This window comes from Geotrypetes seraphini, chromosome 9 (assembly GCF_902459505.1).
Source record: "Geotrypetes seraphini chromosome 9, aGeoSer1.1, whole genome shotgun sequence".
NCBI classification, from domain to species: Eukaryota; Metazoa; Chordata; class Amphibia; order Gymnophiona; family Dermophiidae; genus Geotrypetes; species Geotrypetes seraphini.
Window position 1 is genome coordinate 78,048,851 of NC_047092.1, and position 16,771 is coordinate 78,065,621.

The following is a 16,771-nucleotide window of genomic DNA, read 5'->3' on the forward strand; positions in this document are numbered from 1 at the left end:
TTATAATATTGCGCCTAAATCCAGGAAATGTTCTTGATCTGCCCATCTCCCTCCCATGGCCAGGCCCCATTTGGAGATATGCATTATAAAATTTAGGTGTGCGTGTTATAGAACAGGGCATATGGCAGATCTGCATGCATCTCTGAATAACTGCCAATTAATGCAATAATGTCTCGTTAACAAATTAGTTTGCATGTGGACCTGTTTTGCCTAGTTTGCATGCCCAACTTTGGACAACCTCTATAGAATCCAACAGTAAGTGCATCTTTATTGACTGTGCCCAGGGTACTGCACAGCAACTGACATTGTAACATATGACCTAGAAAAGAAATTCTGGGCACACCCCTAATAGGTAATATGTTAAATTTGCATTTACTGCATATTCATTTCTTCTGCTAAAGTGCAATACCTGTAACATGCCCTTTAGTAAAATCCACATTAAAAATGTGAAACTTCATATATCCACCTAAAACATAAGGGAAACAAGAATGGCCAATAAACTGGGGGTTTATTAAAACATTTCACTATTGGTCAATGCTATGGTTTGGACAGCTGCTGTTGACAGTTTGAAACATTCAAAGACTGGGCCCAGATAGCTATTGATTAACTCAGAACAGCTTTTTTATGGTCTTAAGTAACTGGATAATTAGATGGGCACTGCTGCTGAATATTAATGATGCCCGGGTAACTTCCCAGCTCTGCCCAGAGTTCATTCCCAGAACACCCTAGCACTAACTGAAATCTGGGGATCAAGCAGACAGTGGGAAAGGACCAGATAGAAGCCACTTATACATTTATCTCTCACTGACTATCTGCCCCTATATTTCCAGAAGGCATGAGAATTTTACTAAGGTCCCAATTCAAACTGTATTTCAAATGACTGGACACACATACAAGAAAGCTTCTCTCTTAATCTCCATCCATTTATTCAGAGGCAGAATTTTACGGGACCAATCCGGTAATGTATAGATTTTATTGTTTTTATGTTTCTTAGGGTGAATTTTAAGGTCTGGTAATATCAATGCAGCTTATAAAAATATTTAACAAAAGGAAAGGAACACCAATATTAAAAAGGACAGAGAGAGAAAAATGTTTAACATATATACTCGAATATAAACTGAGATTTTTGGGCTAAATAAAGGTCCAAAAATTAGGATATTGGTTTATATTCAAGCCATCACCTGACCACTGATGCAGCTGTCCTCCTCTTCCTCCTCCACTCAACCCCCGATGACTACCAGGGCTGTGCGCTGCCATACACTGCCCCTCCTCCGATGAATACCAGTGCTGCTGTCGATTATAGATGCCCCTCCTCTCCACTGTTATCCTACTTATCCACCCCCTCTCCAGCCAGCAGCTTATCCGTTCCTTGGGCTTCCCCCATGTCTTTCTCAATAACTGACTATGGACTTTTTCTTCAGGAAATTGTCCAAATCTTTCTTAAAACCAGCTACGCTATCACCTCGGTTTATATTTAGATCAGTTTATATTCCAGTATATACGGTAATAGTTACTGCAGAACCTTTGTTCCTAAAAATGAAAATTCAAAAAATTTAGATTTAAGGAATAAAACATCAATAAAAGCTAAAATTAAAGAATTAAGAAAATGCCAATCCAAAAAGACATCTTCAATGAAGTTCTAAATTTAGAGTAAGAAAGCTCACAATGTAATTCATTTGGACAAGAGTTCTACAAACTTAGAACAGAAGCAAAGAAGAAAGAATTACGAGTTGACGCTAGCCTGACCAGATGAAAGGAAAGCCAATCGATGAGAAGTTGATGAATGTAAATTGCAGGTAGGTTTATATGGTACAAGTAATTTTGCTGAGTGATCAGGTTGGCCATCTCAAACTCCCTAGAAACTATGCCTCCTAACATCCTAAGAAAAAACACTTTTCGATATTTGGTCCCTTTCTCCTTGAAATGATCAACAAAAGTCTCTCTACAGATTTTGGCCCTGATTCTGTATAGGACGCCCAGGAGAGGTGTCCTATACAGAATCGGTCCTACACTAAACCCCGATTCTGTAACCGGCGTCCATGGTACAGAAGCCGGTTAGAGAATCGGGTTAAATTAGACGCGGCCGCTATACTTATGGCAGCAAGGGATCTCCCTGCTGCAATATGTATAGCGGCCGCGGTTGCGGCCGCTTGTCCCATCGCCGACAGGAGGATGCCCAATCCTCCTGCCGGAAACCCCCTGGAACCCCCATCCCCCCCAAACTGGTAATCGCCAGCAGGAGGATGCCCAATCCTCCTGCCGGAAAGCCCGACGACCCCCCCCCCACCAAAACTAACCTCCCTCCCCCAACTAACATGTTGGTCGGCTGGACGGGTCTTGCTGCCGTCCAGCCGACGGGCCCGCCTCGTGGAAATGAGACGGGCCCGCCCCTTCCCGGCTAAATCTAAGGCCTGATTGGCCCAGGCTCTAGAAGCCTGGACCAATCAGGCCTTAGGCATAGCGGGTCCGCCCATCCCCACTAATCCTAAGGCCTGATTGGCCCAGGCGCCTTCAATATAGGTGGCCTGCCCAGGGAGCATTTTTTTTTTAAAACGTGCATCCCAATTGGCTGATTAGACAGCTGTAGGATGCCTACAGCTGCCTAAAATAGGGACGCACTTTGCAGAATCAGGGCCGCAGTCCTTAACATTAACCTATAGTGCATGGCTTATTTCTTTTTCAGTGAGAAACCAAGCAGCACAAACAGTTAAAAGAATATCAATGTCAGATTACGATAAATACGCTCTGTCTCAAAATTTTTGGAGCCTAAATCAATTAATATTCTAATACACTCTTTAGTTATTTCAAAAATTGATTATTGCTATTCAAGGGCATTACTCAAAAAGAAATAAGGCACTTGCAAATCCAAAATGCCTCTATTAAGCTCATCATGAATGCTAAGAAATATGACCATGTCTCGCCTCTTCTCAAAAAAGCACATTGGCTTCTGGTAGCTCATCGCATTACTTATAAAATATGTCTTAACTTTGAAATCTCTTCTTTTTAAAGCTTCAGCATTTATCGATAAACTCTTGGTTCCTTATGCCTCTGCCAGAACGCTCAGATCTAGTGATTAACACTTATTGGCAGTTCCTTCTCTTAAAATCATTAGTACACGTCGACAGTATGGGCTCCTTTTACAAAGGTGCATTAGGGCCTTAACACGCGGAATAGCGTGCGCTAAAATGCCTCGCGCGCTAGCCGCTACTGCCTCCTCTTGAGCAGGCAGTAGTTTTTCAGGTAGCACGCGCTAATTTGGTGCGTGTGCTAGAAACGCTAGTGTACCTTTGTAAAAGGAGCCCTATATTTTTTCTGTCACAGCCCCACAAACCTGGATTTTCTTGCCCATTTATCTAAGAGAAGAACATCTTATAAGCAGATTTAAGAGCTTTCTTTTTAAAGATGCCTTTGACTGATTTAGTTTTATTTTTTTAATTTAGTCTGCCCTTTTGAATTTTATACTCTGTTGTTTTTATTTACTCATTTGTTTCTTTTCTAGTAAATATCGTATTTCTTACCCTTTCTTTCCTTTTCGTAATGTATGTCTTGTTTTGATGAGTACTGTTTGTGTTTGTTCCCCCTGAAAATTGTAAAGGGAGGCCTGCAAGACAGCCTAAGCTCACCTAAGGGCCTTAGGCAAACCTAGGTGGCCCTATGCGTCTCCCTAGTAGAGGAAGAGACGCTTACAATGTAGACCAACAAAATGCTGGCCTACATTGTATGTAGACACTGCTATACTTATCGCGGCAAGAGATCTCCCTGCCGCAATAAGTATAGTGGCCGCCTGTCCCCCCACCCCGATCGCCGGCAGGAGGGTGCCCAACCCCTCCTGCAGGCACGCCACCCACCCAACACCTCTGATCGCCGGCAGGAGGGTGCCCAACCCCTCCTTCTGGAACGCCGCCCACCCGACACCCCCAATCGCCGGCAGGAGGGTGCCCAACCCCTCCTGCCAGAGGACGCCTCCCCCCGGACACCCCCCGCGCCACACTAACACTTCACAATGACCCCCCCTAACCTCCCCCCAATAAAACTAACCTCTTAATTGTTGGCTGGCTGAATGGGTCTTGGTGCCGTCCAGCTGGCAGACCCGCCTGGTCAAAATGAGGTGGGCCCGCCCCTTCTTGGCCCATCCCTGCTAAACCTAAGGCCTGATTGGCCCAGGCTCTAGAAGCCTGGACCAATCAGGCCTTAGGCATTGCGGGTCCGCCCATTCCCACTAAGCCTAAGGCCTGATTGGTCCAGGTGCCTAGAGCCTTGGCCAATCAGGTCTTAGGCTTAGCGGGGATGGGCCGGGAAGGGGTGGGCCCGCTTCATTTCGACGAGGCGGGACTGCCGGCTGGACAGCACCAAGACTCATCCAGCCGGCCAACAATTAAGAGGTTAGGGGGGTCTTCGGAGAATGTTAGCGCGGCAGGGGGGGCGTTAGCGTGGGTGGGTCTGGGGGAGGCGTCCTCTGGCAGGAGGGGTTGGGCGGCGTCTACTCTAACCCGATTCTGTAACCAGCGTCTGTAACATGAACGCCGGTTACAGAATCGGGGTTAGTGTAGGCCCGATTCTGTATAGGTTGCCCCTCCCAGGCGTCCTATACAGAATCTGGGCCTGAATTTATAGATTTTAAGGTTCTTGGAAATGAGAGTACTTCTGAAACTAAATGCTAAACAGTTATAGTGGACATTGACTTTTTGTGCTATTGGTTTGGTTTCATAATGAGAAAAGCATTAAGCCATGTAATATTGGTTTGGTATTAAACTGAAAAAAATGCAATACAAATAAGTTATGTGATTCTGATAATCTGAAGGCTGTTCTTGATATGCTTGTAATTGTGTCCATTTTGCTCAAAATAAAAAAAAAGTAAGAAGTGAAATCATTTGTCAAGAGCTTGTGAACTGAATAAGAACAAAACATTTTAGAAGACTGAATAAAAACTAAAATATTGTACATATGCCTAACCTGCCCACTAGATGTCACTGCAAATGCTGGAAATCTAGTGGGCAGGTTAGGCATATGTACAATATTTTAGACTTTTTCATTTCCAATTTCAAGTTTAATGGCTTTCTTGATTCCTATGCACTGTTTGGACACTTTCATATATATATATATATATATATATATATATATATATATGTCCAAACAGTGCCATTAAACTTGAAATATATATTATATATATATATATATATATATATATATATATATATATATATATATATTATTATTTTTTTTTTTTAATTTTTTTTTTTTTAATGCAGCATTTGTATCTCTACGTTTTTATTCTTGGCATTGGGTGGTCCATGGCACTCCTTTTTATTCTTTGCTCATGCAGGTTTTTTAATTGGTTTTAGTTCCATATCGCACATATCTGTTCCTGATATAATAATAATAATAATTTATTTTCTTATATACCGCCAAAGCCATGGTAGTTCGAGGCGGTTTACAATAAGAGGAGCTGGACAGTCAGCGATAAGTTACAAAATAGAATCAATGAATACAAGTACACTGAAAGCAAGTATTAATAAGAAGCGCTGGACGGTCAGCAATAAGTTACAATATAGAATAAATGAAAACAAGTACACTGAAAGCAAGTACAATTAAGAAGAGCTGGACAGTCAGCGATAAGTTACAATATAGAATTAATGAATACAAGTACACTGAAAGCAAGTACAATTAAGAAGAGCTGGACAGTCTGCGACATAGTTATGAATTTGGTATACAGAATACGAGAGATAATGAACAACAAATTCTTAGGTGACAAATCGGTTGAACATTTTCGTTTTTACTAATTTTCTAAAACCTCGATAGGAAGAGGAGAGCATGATAATGTTACCCAGCCAGTCGTCCAGTTTACCTGTCTGGAAGGCTAGAGTTCTGTCCAGGAATCTTTTGTAACGGCAGGCCTTTATTGTTGGATGTGTAAATAAGTGGATTTTACGTGTGGGCCTGATAGTGCAACCCAAATTAAAGTGGGAGACCAGGTACATATCTACGCAGTGTTTTACTACTATTATTTATTATTTCTATAGTGCTAAAAGGCGTACGCAGCGCTGTACATTTTAACATACAATAGACAGTCCCTGCTCAGAGGAGCTTACAATCTAATTTAGACAGGACATTTCAGGGTTGGGGAGATTATAGTGAGTATAGGTATTTGACAGCAGTGAGTGGGAGTTAAGAGTTGAAAGCAGTTTCAAAAAAGTGGGCCTTTAGCTTGGATTTGAACACTGCCAGGGATGGAGCATGATTCAGGCAGCCTGTTCCAGGCATACGGTGCTGCAAGAAAGAAGGGACGAAGTCCGGAGTTGGCAGTGGAAGAGAAGGGTACAGATAAGAGGGGCTTGCCCGATGAGGGGAAATCACGGGGATGAGGGGAGCATAGGGGAAGATAAGTGAGGGGAGCATAGGGGAAGATAAGTGAGGGGAGAAATCGGGAGGCTTCAGAGTGCATGTACAATGGTACCTTGGTTTGCGAGTATAATTCGTTCCAGAAGCATGCTCGTAATCCAAAGTGCTCATATATCAAAGCAAAGATCCCCATAGGCCATAATGGCAACTCGGATGATTTGTTCCACTGACTTAGGTACATCTCTCCAACCCGACCCACAAGCCGAGCCAAGCCGACACCCGACCCAACTCCCAACCCATATTGCTTCTTCTGTCTTCTCCCACTGCTGTCCTCCACTTTGACACCCCACCCCGGGATCCGGCTTTGCTGCTCCCCCTAATCCACCAGCGCTACTCCCTCCCTTCACGATCGAGATCGCCTCCACCCCCCACTGACCGGCCCTGACCTTACCCGTGCTGTAAGTGCCTGCCGCTGGTTCTCTGCTGGGCTGCTGCGGGACGCTGCGTATCTGCGCATGCTCAAGGCCTTCTGGCTCTCACCCTCTCTGAGATTCTCATGAGATCTCAAATCTCATGATGAATCTCGGAGAGGGTGAGAGTCAGAAAGCCTTGAGCATTCGCAAATGCTCAAGGCCCCGCAGCAGCCCAGCAGAGAACCGGTGGCAGGCATTTTCAGCACCGGTGCACAGGTAAGGATAGAGACAGTCAGTGGTGGGAGGAGGCAATCTCGGTCGCGATGGGAGGGAGCAATGCCAGTGGCCTCGGGGGGAGCAGCAAAGCTGGTTCCTGAGGTGGGGACTCGCAAATTGAGTCAACTCTCAGTTTGCAAGTTACAGTTTGCTCGAGTGTTTTGCTCGTCTTGCAAAACATTCGCAAACCGAGGTTTGATGATACGTGCAAGTCAGCAAGAGGAGTTTAAACTGTATTCGGAAAAGGACGGGGAGCCAATGAAATGACTTGAGGAGAAGGGTAATGTAAGAATAGCGGCTCTCAAGGAATACGAGTCGTACAGCAGCATTTTGAATGGATTGAAGAGGTGAGAGATGGGTGTGCGGGAGGCCCGAGAGAAGCACAATGCAGTAGTCTAAGCACCAGGTGATGAGAGCGTGGATAAGGGTTTTGGTAGTGTGTTCAGAGAGAAGAGGACAGATTTTGGTAATATTATAAAGGAAGCAACAGGATTTGGCAGTTTGTTGGATCTGAGCAGAGAAGGCAAGAGAGGAGTCAATGATCACCCCAAGGTTGCGAGCTGAGACAGGGAGGAAGATAGTATTATCCACAGAAATAGAGAACGATGAGAGTGGGAGGTGAGTTTAGGCTGTTACTGTATACAGTTTTGTCCTTCTTATATATGGGCTTATTAATTCATAGTAACATATTACTTATTTGTTTTTGATCAATTCATATCTTTAAGTGCCTTTTTGTATGCAATTCATTTATATGCTCTTAAGTTTTAGTTACATTTATATATGTACTTTTAGATGTATCTTTATGCATGTTTTATATGTATTTTGACGTACCTTTATGCATGTTTGTGATATGATGGATTCACATATATCTTTTAAGTATTCCTTCTTCTTACTGTTCATATGTACAATGCATTTCTTTAGACTGACATATTATACCCCTGAGGCAGGCCTCCCCTTTGGAAGCCGAAACATGGACTGTGTTGGGTCCTTGGATACAGGACCTTTTGGGTCATTGCTCACAGGACTTTTAACTTGGACTTTTATGTGATTTTAAATGTATTGTGTTTTCATATGTATTATACGAGTATTTGGAAGTTGATTTGAATAAATAAAGAGTATCTAACCCAGGTTGACGCAGTCTATCCCACTCCCCACTTGTTTTTTGGTATTTGACTTTGCATGGGGTTTCTGAATTTTTTTTTTTTAGGGGAATCTATCATCAACCTAAAGCGTTCTGGAAATTATTCACCTTCGAGATCATCCTCCTCCTGTTTTATAGTTTCAGAGTTATCTGTCTAGGATACTGTTTCAGTCATATACAGTCGTGTGTAAAAATTTGAACACCCCATGAAATATTCAGTTCTTTCTTAAGAAATGTTCACTTATCCATGTCAAATCTTTTTTTATTTATCTCTGCAAAAGAAAGTGTGTAATTTCAGGTAAACAACAAAATTTTTCCTTGATTTACTCATGAAACAAAAGATATCCACAAAAATATATATTCTAACTGAGGAATAAATAAGGACATCCCCACATATCCTCCCACTTAAAATGGCTCAAATCACACCCAGGTGTATCACATCAGGTGCCCATGATTAGAACATCGTTAATCAGCATTTTGAAGGAGGTTTGCCTTACTTAAATCATTTGATATGTGAACATTTCTTAAAGGAAAGAACTGAATATTTCATGGGGTGTCCTAATTTTTTCACATGACTGTATACATCACATATCCACAGTATATCATCTAAAAGAAAGAAAAAAATCTAACCTTTCCTGGAATCACCACAGGTAAGTTTGTGATGAAAACCAGCAGATTAGGAAAAGAGACAACTGATGAAAAAAATGCCCAGTTTGTTTATGCAACAAATTCTTCTTTCCTTCTGATTGAAAACTCATACTTCATCAATATGGTTCACCGAGATCAGGATACAGTCCACCCAGCAAAGATGTTGCAGGGAAACTGCTGGTTAAGTGTATGACAGTGGGTAGAGTAATGTCCCTTGGAACCAAAATAGAGGCAGGCGGGATACCCACTTCCTCCTGTCACTGTGAAAATTCCCCCCAACTCCCACGCTGAGCCAAACTGGCCCTCCTGCAGGACCCCCCTCCACGCACTTCAATAAAAATTGGCAGCAGGGATGCACACTCCCTTCTACTGCCATGACCCCTCCCCAGCTAAACTCTCCCCCAACCTACCCCTCCCCTTCTTCACAAAAAAATAAAATTGGCAGGAGGGATGCCTACTCCCTCCTGTCACCGGATACCCCCCCAGCACACCTCCCCCGTCCTCCAAACCTCCCCCATAACTGTACATTAATATGACACCAGGAAGGATGCCCAGTCCCTCCTGCTTACAGGCCTTCCCCTTCCTGGTGTATCCTGGGATACATGGGGAGGGGCCTAAGGCACTTATTGGCTCAGATGCCTAAGGCCCCTCAAACAACATCTTGTGCCATGGAAAAAAATTTTTTAAACAGGCAGACCTGTCAGTAACACAACTAGACCTATCGGTTTTTTTGGTCGGTATTTGCGATCTGCTTATGGCACTACAAATGTTAGGCCATCGATCGGATAGCTCGTTTTAATATTAATGACCTCATTTTAATATTAATGAGGTTGTTTGCATGCCAAAGTTGGACTTTTGTATGACTGCACAGAAAACCATGCGGTGAGCCGTTTTCAACATCAGGTCGGCAAATTCTGACAGTTGCTAAATCAGACTGGTTTAGCAACCATCAGTACCAGATCAGAGCATTTAAGTGCATCTAGCCCTCAGTATCTAGCTACTACACCACAGATTTAGGTCATAAGGAAAGCAAATTAGTATTACAAACATAGCTACACTTGTAGGATAAAGCACGTATACCTACCTTCTTCCTCCACTCCTTTGGAATTCCAGTTGGTAACCTAGCTACTGCTTTAAGAGCATCATACCACTGTGAAACAAAATTAACCAAAGAGGATAGGATTAGTCTATTGGTGTAAAAAAAACTATATAAACATATCAGTAAATGTCCATTTGTGATATCTTATAACTACTGAATTAGATATTAACAGTAAGAGCTAAACCTGAGAGAGTGATGAGGAGATGGAAAGTGATATTTCCATTCAGGTGGCATAGAGAAACGTGAAAATCTAATATAATAAAGAGCTAGCCGCGCATGCGCACTTCTATTTGCGTGTTCTGTGCGCTGTAGGTCTGTGGCCGAAGGAGTGCGCATGCGCGAGTCCCCGTATGAGCCAGTTAGCTGCATTGGGCGACAGGAGCGGCTGTGGCAGCTGTGGCCGCTGCCGCTCCTGTTCACAGCTGCCTGCACGTCGCAGACTCCCCCCCTCCCGCAACAACCGCTACCGCTCCTGTTCTTCCCCCTCCCTCCAATAACCGCTGCCATTCCTATTTAAAACGGCCTGCTGAGGTTCGCGGCCGGCTGTAGCGAACCTCGCAGGCCGCTCTACACATGGTAGCACGTTCCCTCTGACGCGATCGCGTCAGAGGGAACATGCTACTGAGGTGAACAGCGGCCTGCGAGGTTCGCTACAGCCGGCCGCGAACCTCAGCAGGCCTTTTTAAATAGGAATGGCAGGCAAGACCCCCCCCTTCCCCGCCTCACCAAGGACCCGGCGGTCGCTGGCTGTGCGGACGTGGTTCCTGAGTTTTCGCCTCCCTGGTATAAGATTAAATCCCGATCGCGCGGCTCCAACCCAGAAAGAAAAACAGGCACTGGCAGTCCCGGTCCCAGGCGGCAATGCAGTTTCTCCGTCTCCTCCCTGCTCCTCCTCACACACAACCACAATCAGTCACAGCGTTCCGTCCGAACAAACAAGCGGTCGGCTGTGCGCCGGCCTGCCAGCGTGCACCTGCGCAAGAGTGAGAACCAATGAGCACGTGCTCCCTTGCCCTCTGCGCGAGACGGTGAGCCCACGAACACATGCCAGCCCGCCAGCAGCAGCCACTTAGTTGGCTCTCAAACTGGTCAGGCGCTGAAGAAAGCCGGCAAAGAAGTGACCCTGGAAGGTAGGACTGTCTATTGGCTCTGCAAAATAAGATTTTGCAAGGGAAGGGGGTATAATGATGGACAGGGAAAAGCCAAGCCTGCAAATTAAAAATGGGCAAGAACTGCATGTATATATATAGAGAGAGAGAGAGAGAGAAAGAGAGAGAGAGAAAAAAAAAAGTTGACAGGTAGCAGGATACAGATGTTTCAGGCTTGGTAAATAAGGGGAGCAGTGAAGGGGTGGTGGTGGACACGGGGGAGGTAAAAGGAAGGGAGAATGGACAGGGGGAGCAGGCAAGGGGTGGTGGTGGACAGCTGAGGAAAAATAAAGACAGAAATACAGAAACAGGCTAAGGAGAGAGAGAGAGATAGAAATAAAGACAGACACACACACATATATTCTAGCACCCGTTAATGTAACGGGCTATAAGACTAGTATCTAAATATAATGAAAGGAATTTCAATTAGGAATGTAAAGTCAACATTATAATAATGGAGGTTGAAGCATAGAAACAAGATGGCAGATAAAAGACAAATGATCCATCTAGTCCACCCATCCACAGCAAACATGACTGATGCCACTGCTTAAAATCCTCTCTCCCCACATGAGTTAGCTTACCTCATACCATGTAACTTAGACTAGATCCTAATATCTTATTCAGCTGTTCATATAATTTGACTTCGATTTGTCCTATCTATGTATCTCAATGGCACTTGCTCCTCATCTACCTATTAAGATGTTTCATTATATTGTATTGAACAAATAGCACTAGCATCACATCTGTGCTATATTCCAACATGTGCCTATTAAAGTATTTCAGTTGTATTCTGGTGACATCACGAGTATCATATCTATATGAATGTTCTTCCATGCTATTATTGTATCATTCGTTTTACTGTGCTGTTAAATGTTTATATTTCTCATACTGTTTCATTTAAGTCCCAGTACCAGGATTCAATTTGCCATCTCCAAATTTACCTCAGTGATTATATTCATGCTTATATTTGTTAATTTTATTATCATTTTGATTTACTGTTAATAAAATTGTAAGTAATGCCAAGCTGTACACTTCTCCTTGGGTTTCAAGTTTATTAAAATTTTGATAAAACGCAAATTAAAGACTTCTAAACGTTTTACAGTATATATTAAAAAGGGGGAGACACACTAAACAATACTAGACCAACTTATAACAATAGGGAAGTTTGGGAGAACTACAAAGTCAAAAGAAAAGGATACATAAAAGGTTAACCACAATAGGATTATTGAACAAGTCTGGCTGTAACTAAGTCTGTTTAACAGTCACATGCATCTTGAAAGAGGTAACTCTTTAGGTTTCCCTTAAATTTATCTAAGTTTTTTTCCACCCTGATATAAAGTGGTAAAGAATTCCATATTGTAGGGGATGTAATAGCAAATGAGGTAGCCTGACATGTACTAATGGCCTTCAAGGATGGTGTGTGAAGAAGATGCTGGGAGGAAGATCTTAGGAGTCTAATAGGTTCATGAGGAATAAGAAGTTTGTGTTTTGAGACTTGAAAGAGAGAATAGCTATTTTATATATGATACGGTGTGGAATTGATAACCAGTGAGCATTTTTCAACAGGGGAGTAACATGGTCAAATTTTTTCCTGTTTGTACCGTATTTGCCGGCGTATAAGACGACTGGGCGTATAAGACGACCCCCCAACTTTTACAGTTAAAATATAGAGTTTGTTATATACTCGCCATATAAGACTACCCCTTCTTCCGCACACCTTCTGCACAACAAATAAAACTTAAAAGAACATCAGAATTTATTTCAACAATTTTAATTAATTCACTAAAGCTGAATAGAACAATAAACTCATGGGAGCTGCCATGCTATTTGTTTTCTAAACTGTTAACCAAACTGAAACTGTCAATGATAGAAGGAAGATAACACATAGAGGGAGAGAGCAAGTGCCGGGCAAGTCCCTAGCAAGTTTGCTGGCATGACAGTTTCCCTTTAAAAGCCTTCAAAAGCCTCCTGTTCGCCCCCGCAACTTTCTTAAGGGCTAGACTCCACACACGGCCGCATGTGCGAGAGACATAGTAAAGAGAAAAGGGGTGGGGCCAGGGCGCCGCTGCTTCCCGCTGCGCAGGATGAAGGAGATGGCACCCTTGTCACACTGATGTCCCGCCATGGCCCCGCTGATGTCCCGGCAGGTTTACTAGTACCATAAGCACCGTAAGGAGGTAAGTAAGGAGATGTTAGGGCATGTAAAGTAAGGGCATGTAAACAGTAGAGAGTTGCGCGGGGACAGAAATCCCACCCGTCCCCACCCGTCCCCGTGAGGAATCCCACCCGTCCCCGTGAGGATTCCCTCCGTCCCCACCCGTCCCCGCGAGGAATCCCCTCCGTCTCCACCCGTCCCCGTGAGGAATCCCCTCCGTTCCCACCCATCCCTATAAACTTCAGAAATAGTTATTTCATTTAATTATGCTACTGAATTAAAGGCTCTGTTAGAAACCCATTTACAAATAAGCAAAAAGACTTTATTAATTTGAAAATATTAATTGGGAAGAATACATACTTTGCAAATGGGTTTCTACCAGAGCCTCTAATGTTTATAAATTTTTATCAACACAACTAATATACTACTTTATCCTGAAGCAAAATAAAAAAAAAGAAATATAATTCTTTTCCTACCTTTGCTGCCTGGTTTCTGCTTTCCTCATGTTCTCATTCAATTCCTTCCATCCACTGTCTCTCTTCCTTCTGCATCTTCCATTTGCTCTGTTACTGTGCCTCTCCCTTTCTTCCCCCTTCCAAATTGGTCTGGCACCCATCTTCTTCTCTCCGCTCCCCCCATAGTCTGGCATCTGTCTTCTTCCCTGCCAGCGTCTTCTCCCTACTCTCTCTTCCCCATTTCCTTTCAGCGTCCTTCTCCCTCTCTGTCTTCCCCATGGCCTTTCAGCATCCTTCTCCAACCCCCCCCCCCGTCTTCCCCATGTCCTTTCAGCGTCCTTCTCCACCCCTTTGTCTTCCCCATGTGCTTTCAGCATCCTTCTCCCCCCTCTGTCTTCCACAAGTGCTTTCAGAGTCCTCCCCCCCGCCCTTCCCATGTCCTTTCAGCGTCCTTCTCCACCCCTTTGTCTTCCCCATGTGCTTTCAGCATCCTTCTCCCCCCTCTGTCTTCCACAAGTGCTTTCAGAGTCCTCCCCCCCCCGCCCTTCCCATGGCCTTTCAGCGTCCTTCTCCACCCCTTTGTATTCCCCATGTGCTTTCAGCGTCCTTCTCCCTCCTCTGTCTTCAAGTGCTTTCAGAGTCCTTCCCCCCCCTCCCGTCTTCCCCATGGCCTTTCAGCGTCCTTCTCCCCACTCCTTCTCTACCGCCCCGGGTGCAGCACAGCCGGCCAGGTCCCCTTACTTTTGTGGCACTTCCCCGACCGACTGACAACAGCCCCGGTCCGACAAACCTCCCTGCCCTTAACTGCGAATCTAAATTACCTTATTACAGCTGCTGTAAGAAGATAATTTAGATTCGCGGCTACAGGGCAGGAAGGATTGTCGGACCGGGGCTGTTGTCGGTCGGTCGGGGAAGTGCCACAAAAGTAAGGGGACCTGGCCGGCTGTGCTGCAACCGGGGCGGGGTGTGGCGGGGCGGACCGCCCCCTCCCTTGGTAGCCACTCGAACCGCGAGGCTACTCTCCTCCTTACCTGCACTGCCTGCAGCACAGAGCCAAATGGAAGTCTTCCCGACGTCAGCGCTGACGTCGGAAGGAGGGAGGGCTTTGTTTAAGCCCTCCCTCCCCTCCGACGTCAGCGCTGACGTCGGGAAGACTTCCGTTCGGCTCTGTGCTGCAAGCAGAGAAGGTAGGGAGAAGAGCCGCGCGACTGAGTACATCCAGCCCCGCAGGAACCCCGCGACCCTCGGAGGCGTCCCCACGGGATCCCCGCGACCCTAGGGGGCATCCCCACGGGATCCCCGCGACCCTAGGGGTGTCCCCACAGGATCCCCGTGACCCAAAGGGGGAACCCGCGGGATGCCCGTCGTCCCCGTGCAGCTCTCTAGTAAACAGTACCCGGCGTATAAGACGACCCCCGACTTTGGGGAGGATTTTAAGGTACTGAAAAGTCGTCTTATACGCCGGCAAATATGGTAATTACTTTTATGGCAGTATTTTGTATCAATTGTAGTTGACTGATGTCTTTTTGGCAGATATCTTATACCAGGGCTGCCCAAGTCCGGTCCTCGAGATCTACTGGCAGGCCTGGTTTTCAGAATATCCACAATGCATATGCATGAGAGAGATTTGCCTGCACTTTCTTCTTGGTATGCAAATCTCTCTCTCATGCATATGCATTGCAATAATCTCTCATGCATAGTGCATTGCAATAATCTAACTTAGATATGATAAGAGAGTGTATTAGAATGTTGATTGATTGAGGGTCCAGAAAGTTTGCAAGAGACTGAATCATTCTTAGTCTAATGAAGCAGTTCTTTACTACAACACTGATTTGTAGGCGGAAAGTCAGTTTGTTACCTATTATAACACCCAAGAGTTTAGTGGCAGATACAGAAGTAATAGGGACATCGTTTATTGTAATGGGAGAACTAAGCTATATGTTTTCTTTCCAAAGAAAGAGAAGACATTTGGATTTTGATATGCTGAGTGACAGCATATTTTCGTGGAGCCAATGACTAATTTTATCTAGTTTAGAATTGAAAAGACAAATGTCATCGGAACTGGAGACATCGATAGGGTAGATGATCTGATGTCATTTGTATAAGCGTAAGCAGTAAGACCAAAAGATTGACAAAGGGTTAATAAAGGAGCCAGGTAGATATTAAAGAGTAAGGGAGATAGTATAGATCCTTGCGGGATACCGAAACTGTTTTGAATGGGAGAAGACGTGGAATTATTAAAGGAAACAACAGCAGTGCGATTCGTGAAATAAGAGGTAAACCACTGGAGAACTTGATCAGAGATACCTGCCGCTCCTTCGAAGCAGGAGTAGATAATCTACTGTATCGAACACAGCTGATAAATCTAAAGAGATGAGGATAACTGATTTATGCTGGTCTAGGAAATATTGTACTGATATGGTTACCGTATTTTCTCGCATATAATGCGCGCGTTATACGTGGTTTTTACAAACCGCGCATACCCTTGCGCGTTATACGCGTGAGCGCGTTGTACAAAAATTTTTTTACATAGTTTCCCCCCCCCCCGACGCCCGATTCATCACCCAGAAGAAGCGCTCGCACTCCCACCCCGAAGGACCGCTCGCACCCCCACCCGAAGGACCGCTCGCACCCCCACAGCCTCCCCCCCTCCCCCATGGAGAAGCTGTCTACCTTGTTTCCGGATGCCAGTCCAGCTGCTTCCTCTGCCGGTGGTCCTGCCCCTTCTCAGAGCCCTGTGCTGCGCTGCTTCCTCTTCAGGCGGTCCCGCCCTTTCTCTGATGTCAGAGAAAGGGTGGGACCGCCGGAAGAAAAAGCAGCGCAGCAGGGCTCAGAGAAGGGGCGGGACCGTCGGCAGAGGAAACAGCTGGGCTCGCTGGCATCCGGAAACAAGGTAGACAGCTTCTCCATGGGGGAGGGGGGTGAGGCTGTGGGGGTGCGAGCGGTTCTTCAGGTAGGGATGCGAGCGGTCCTTCGGGGTGGGAGTGCGAGCGCTCCTTCAGGGTGGGGGTGTGAGCGGTCCTTCAGGATGGGGGTGCGGGTGCGTGTGAGCGGTCCTTCGGGGTGGGGGTGCGAGCGGTCCTGCGGGGGGGTGAAT

The 16,771-nt window shown here is 45.1% G+C and overlaps 1 protein-coding gene across 7 annotated transcripts in view; it reads right to left on the reverse strand.

The window, feature by feature from the left end:
* Nucleotides 1-16,771, reverse strand: part of TBC1D30 (TBC1 domain family member 30) — a 185,369-nt gene that overhangs the window by 81,576 nt on the left and 87,022 nt on the right. For all 7 annotated transcript variants that reach the window (XM_033959126.1, XM_033959125.1, XM_033959127.1 and 4 more), the window contains one exon: nucleotides 9,902-9,967. In XM_033959126.1, coding sequence (XP_033815017.1) covers nucleotides 9,902-9,967 — 66 coding nt within the window. The remainder of the gene's footprint in view (nucleotides 1-9,901; nucleotides 9,968-16,771) is intronic.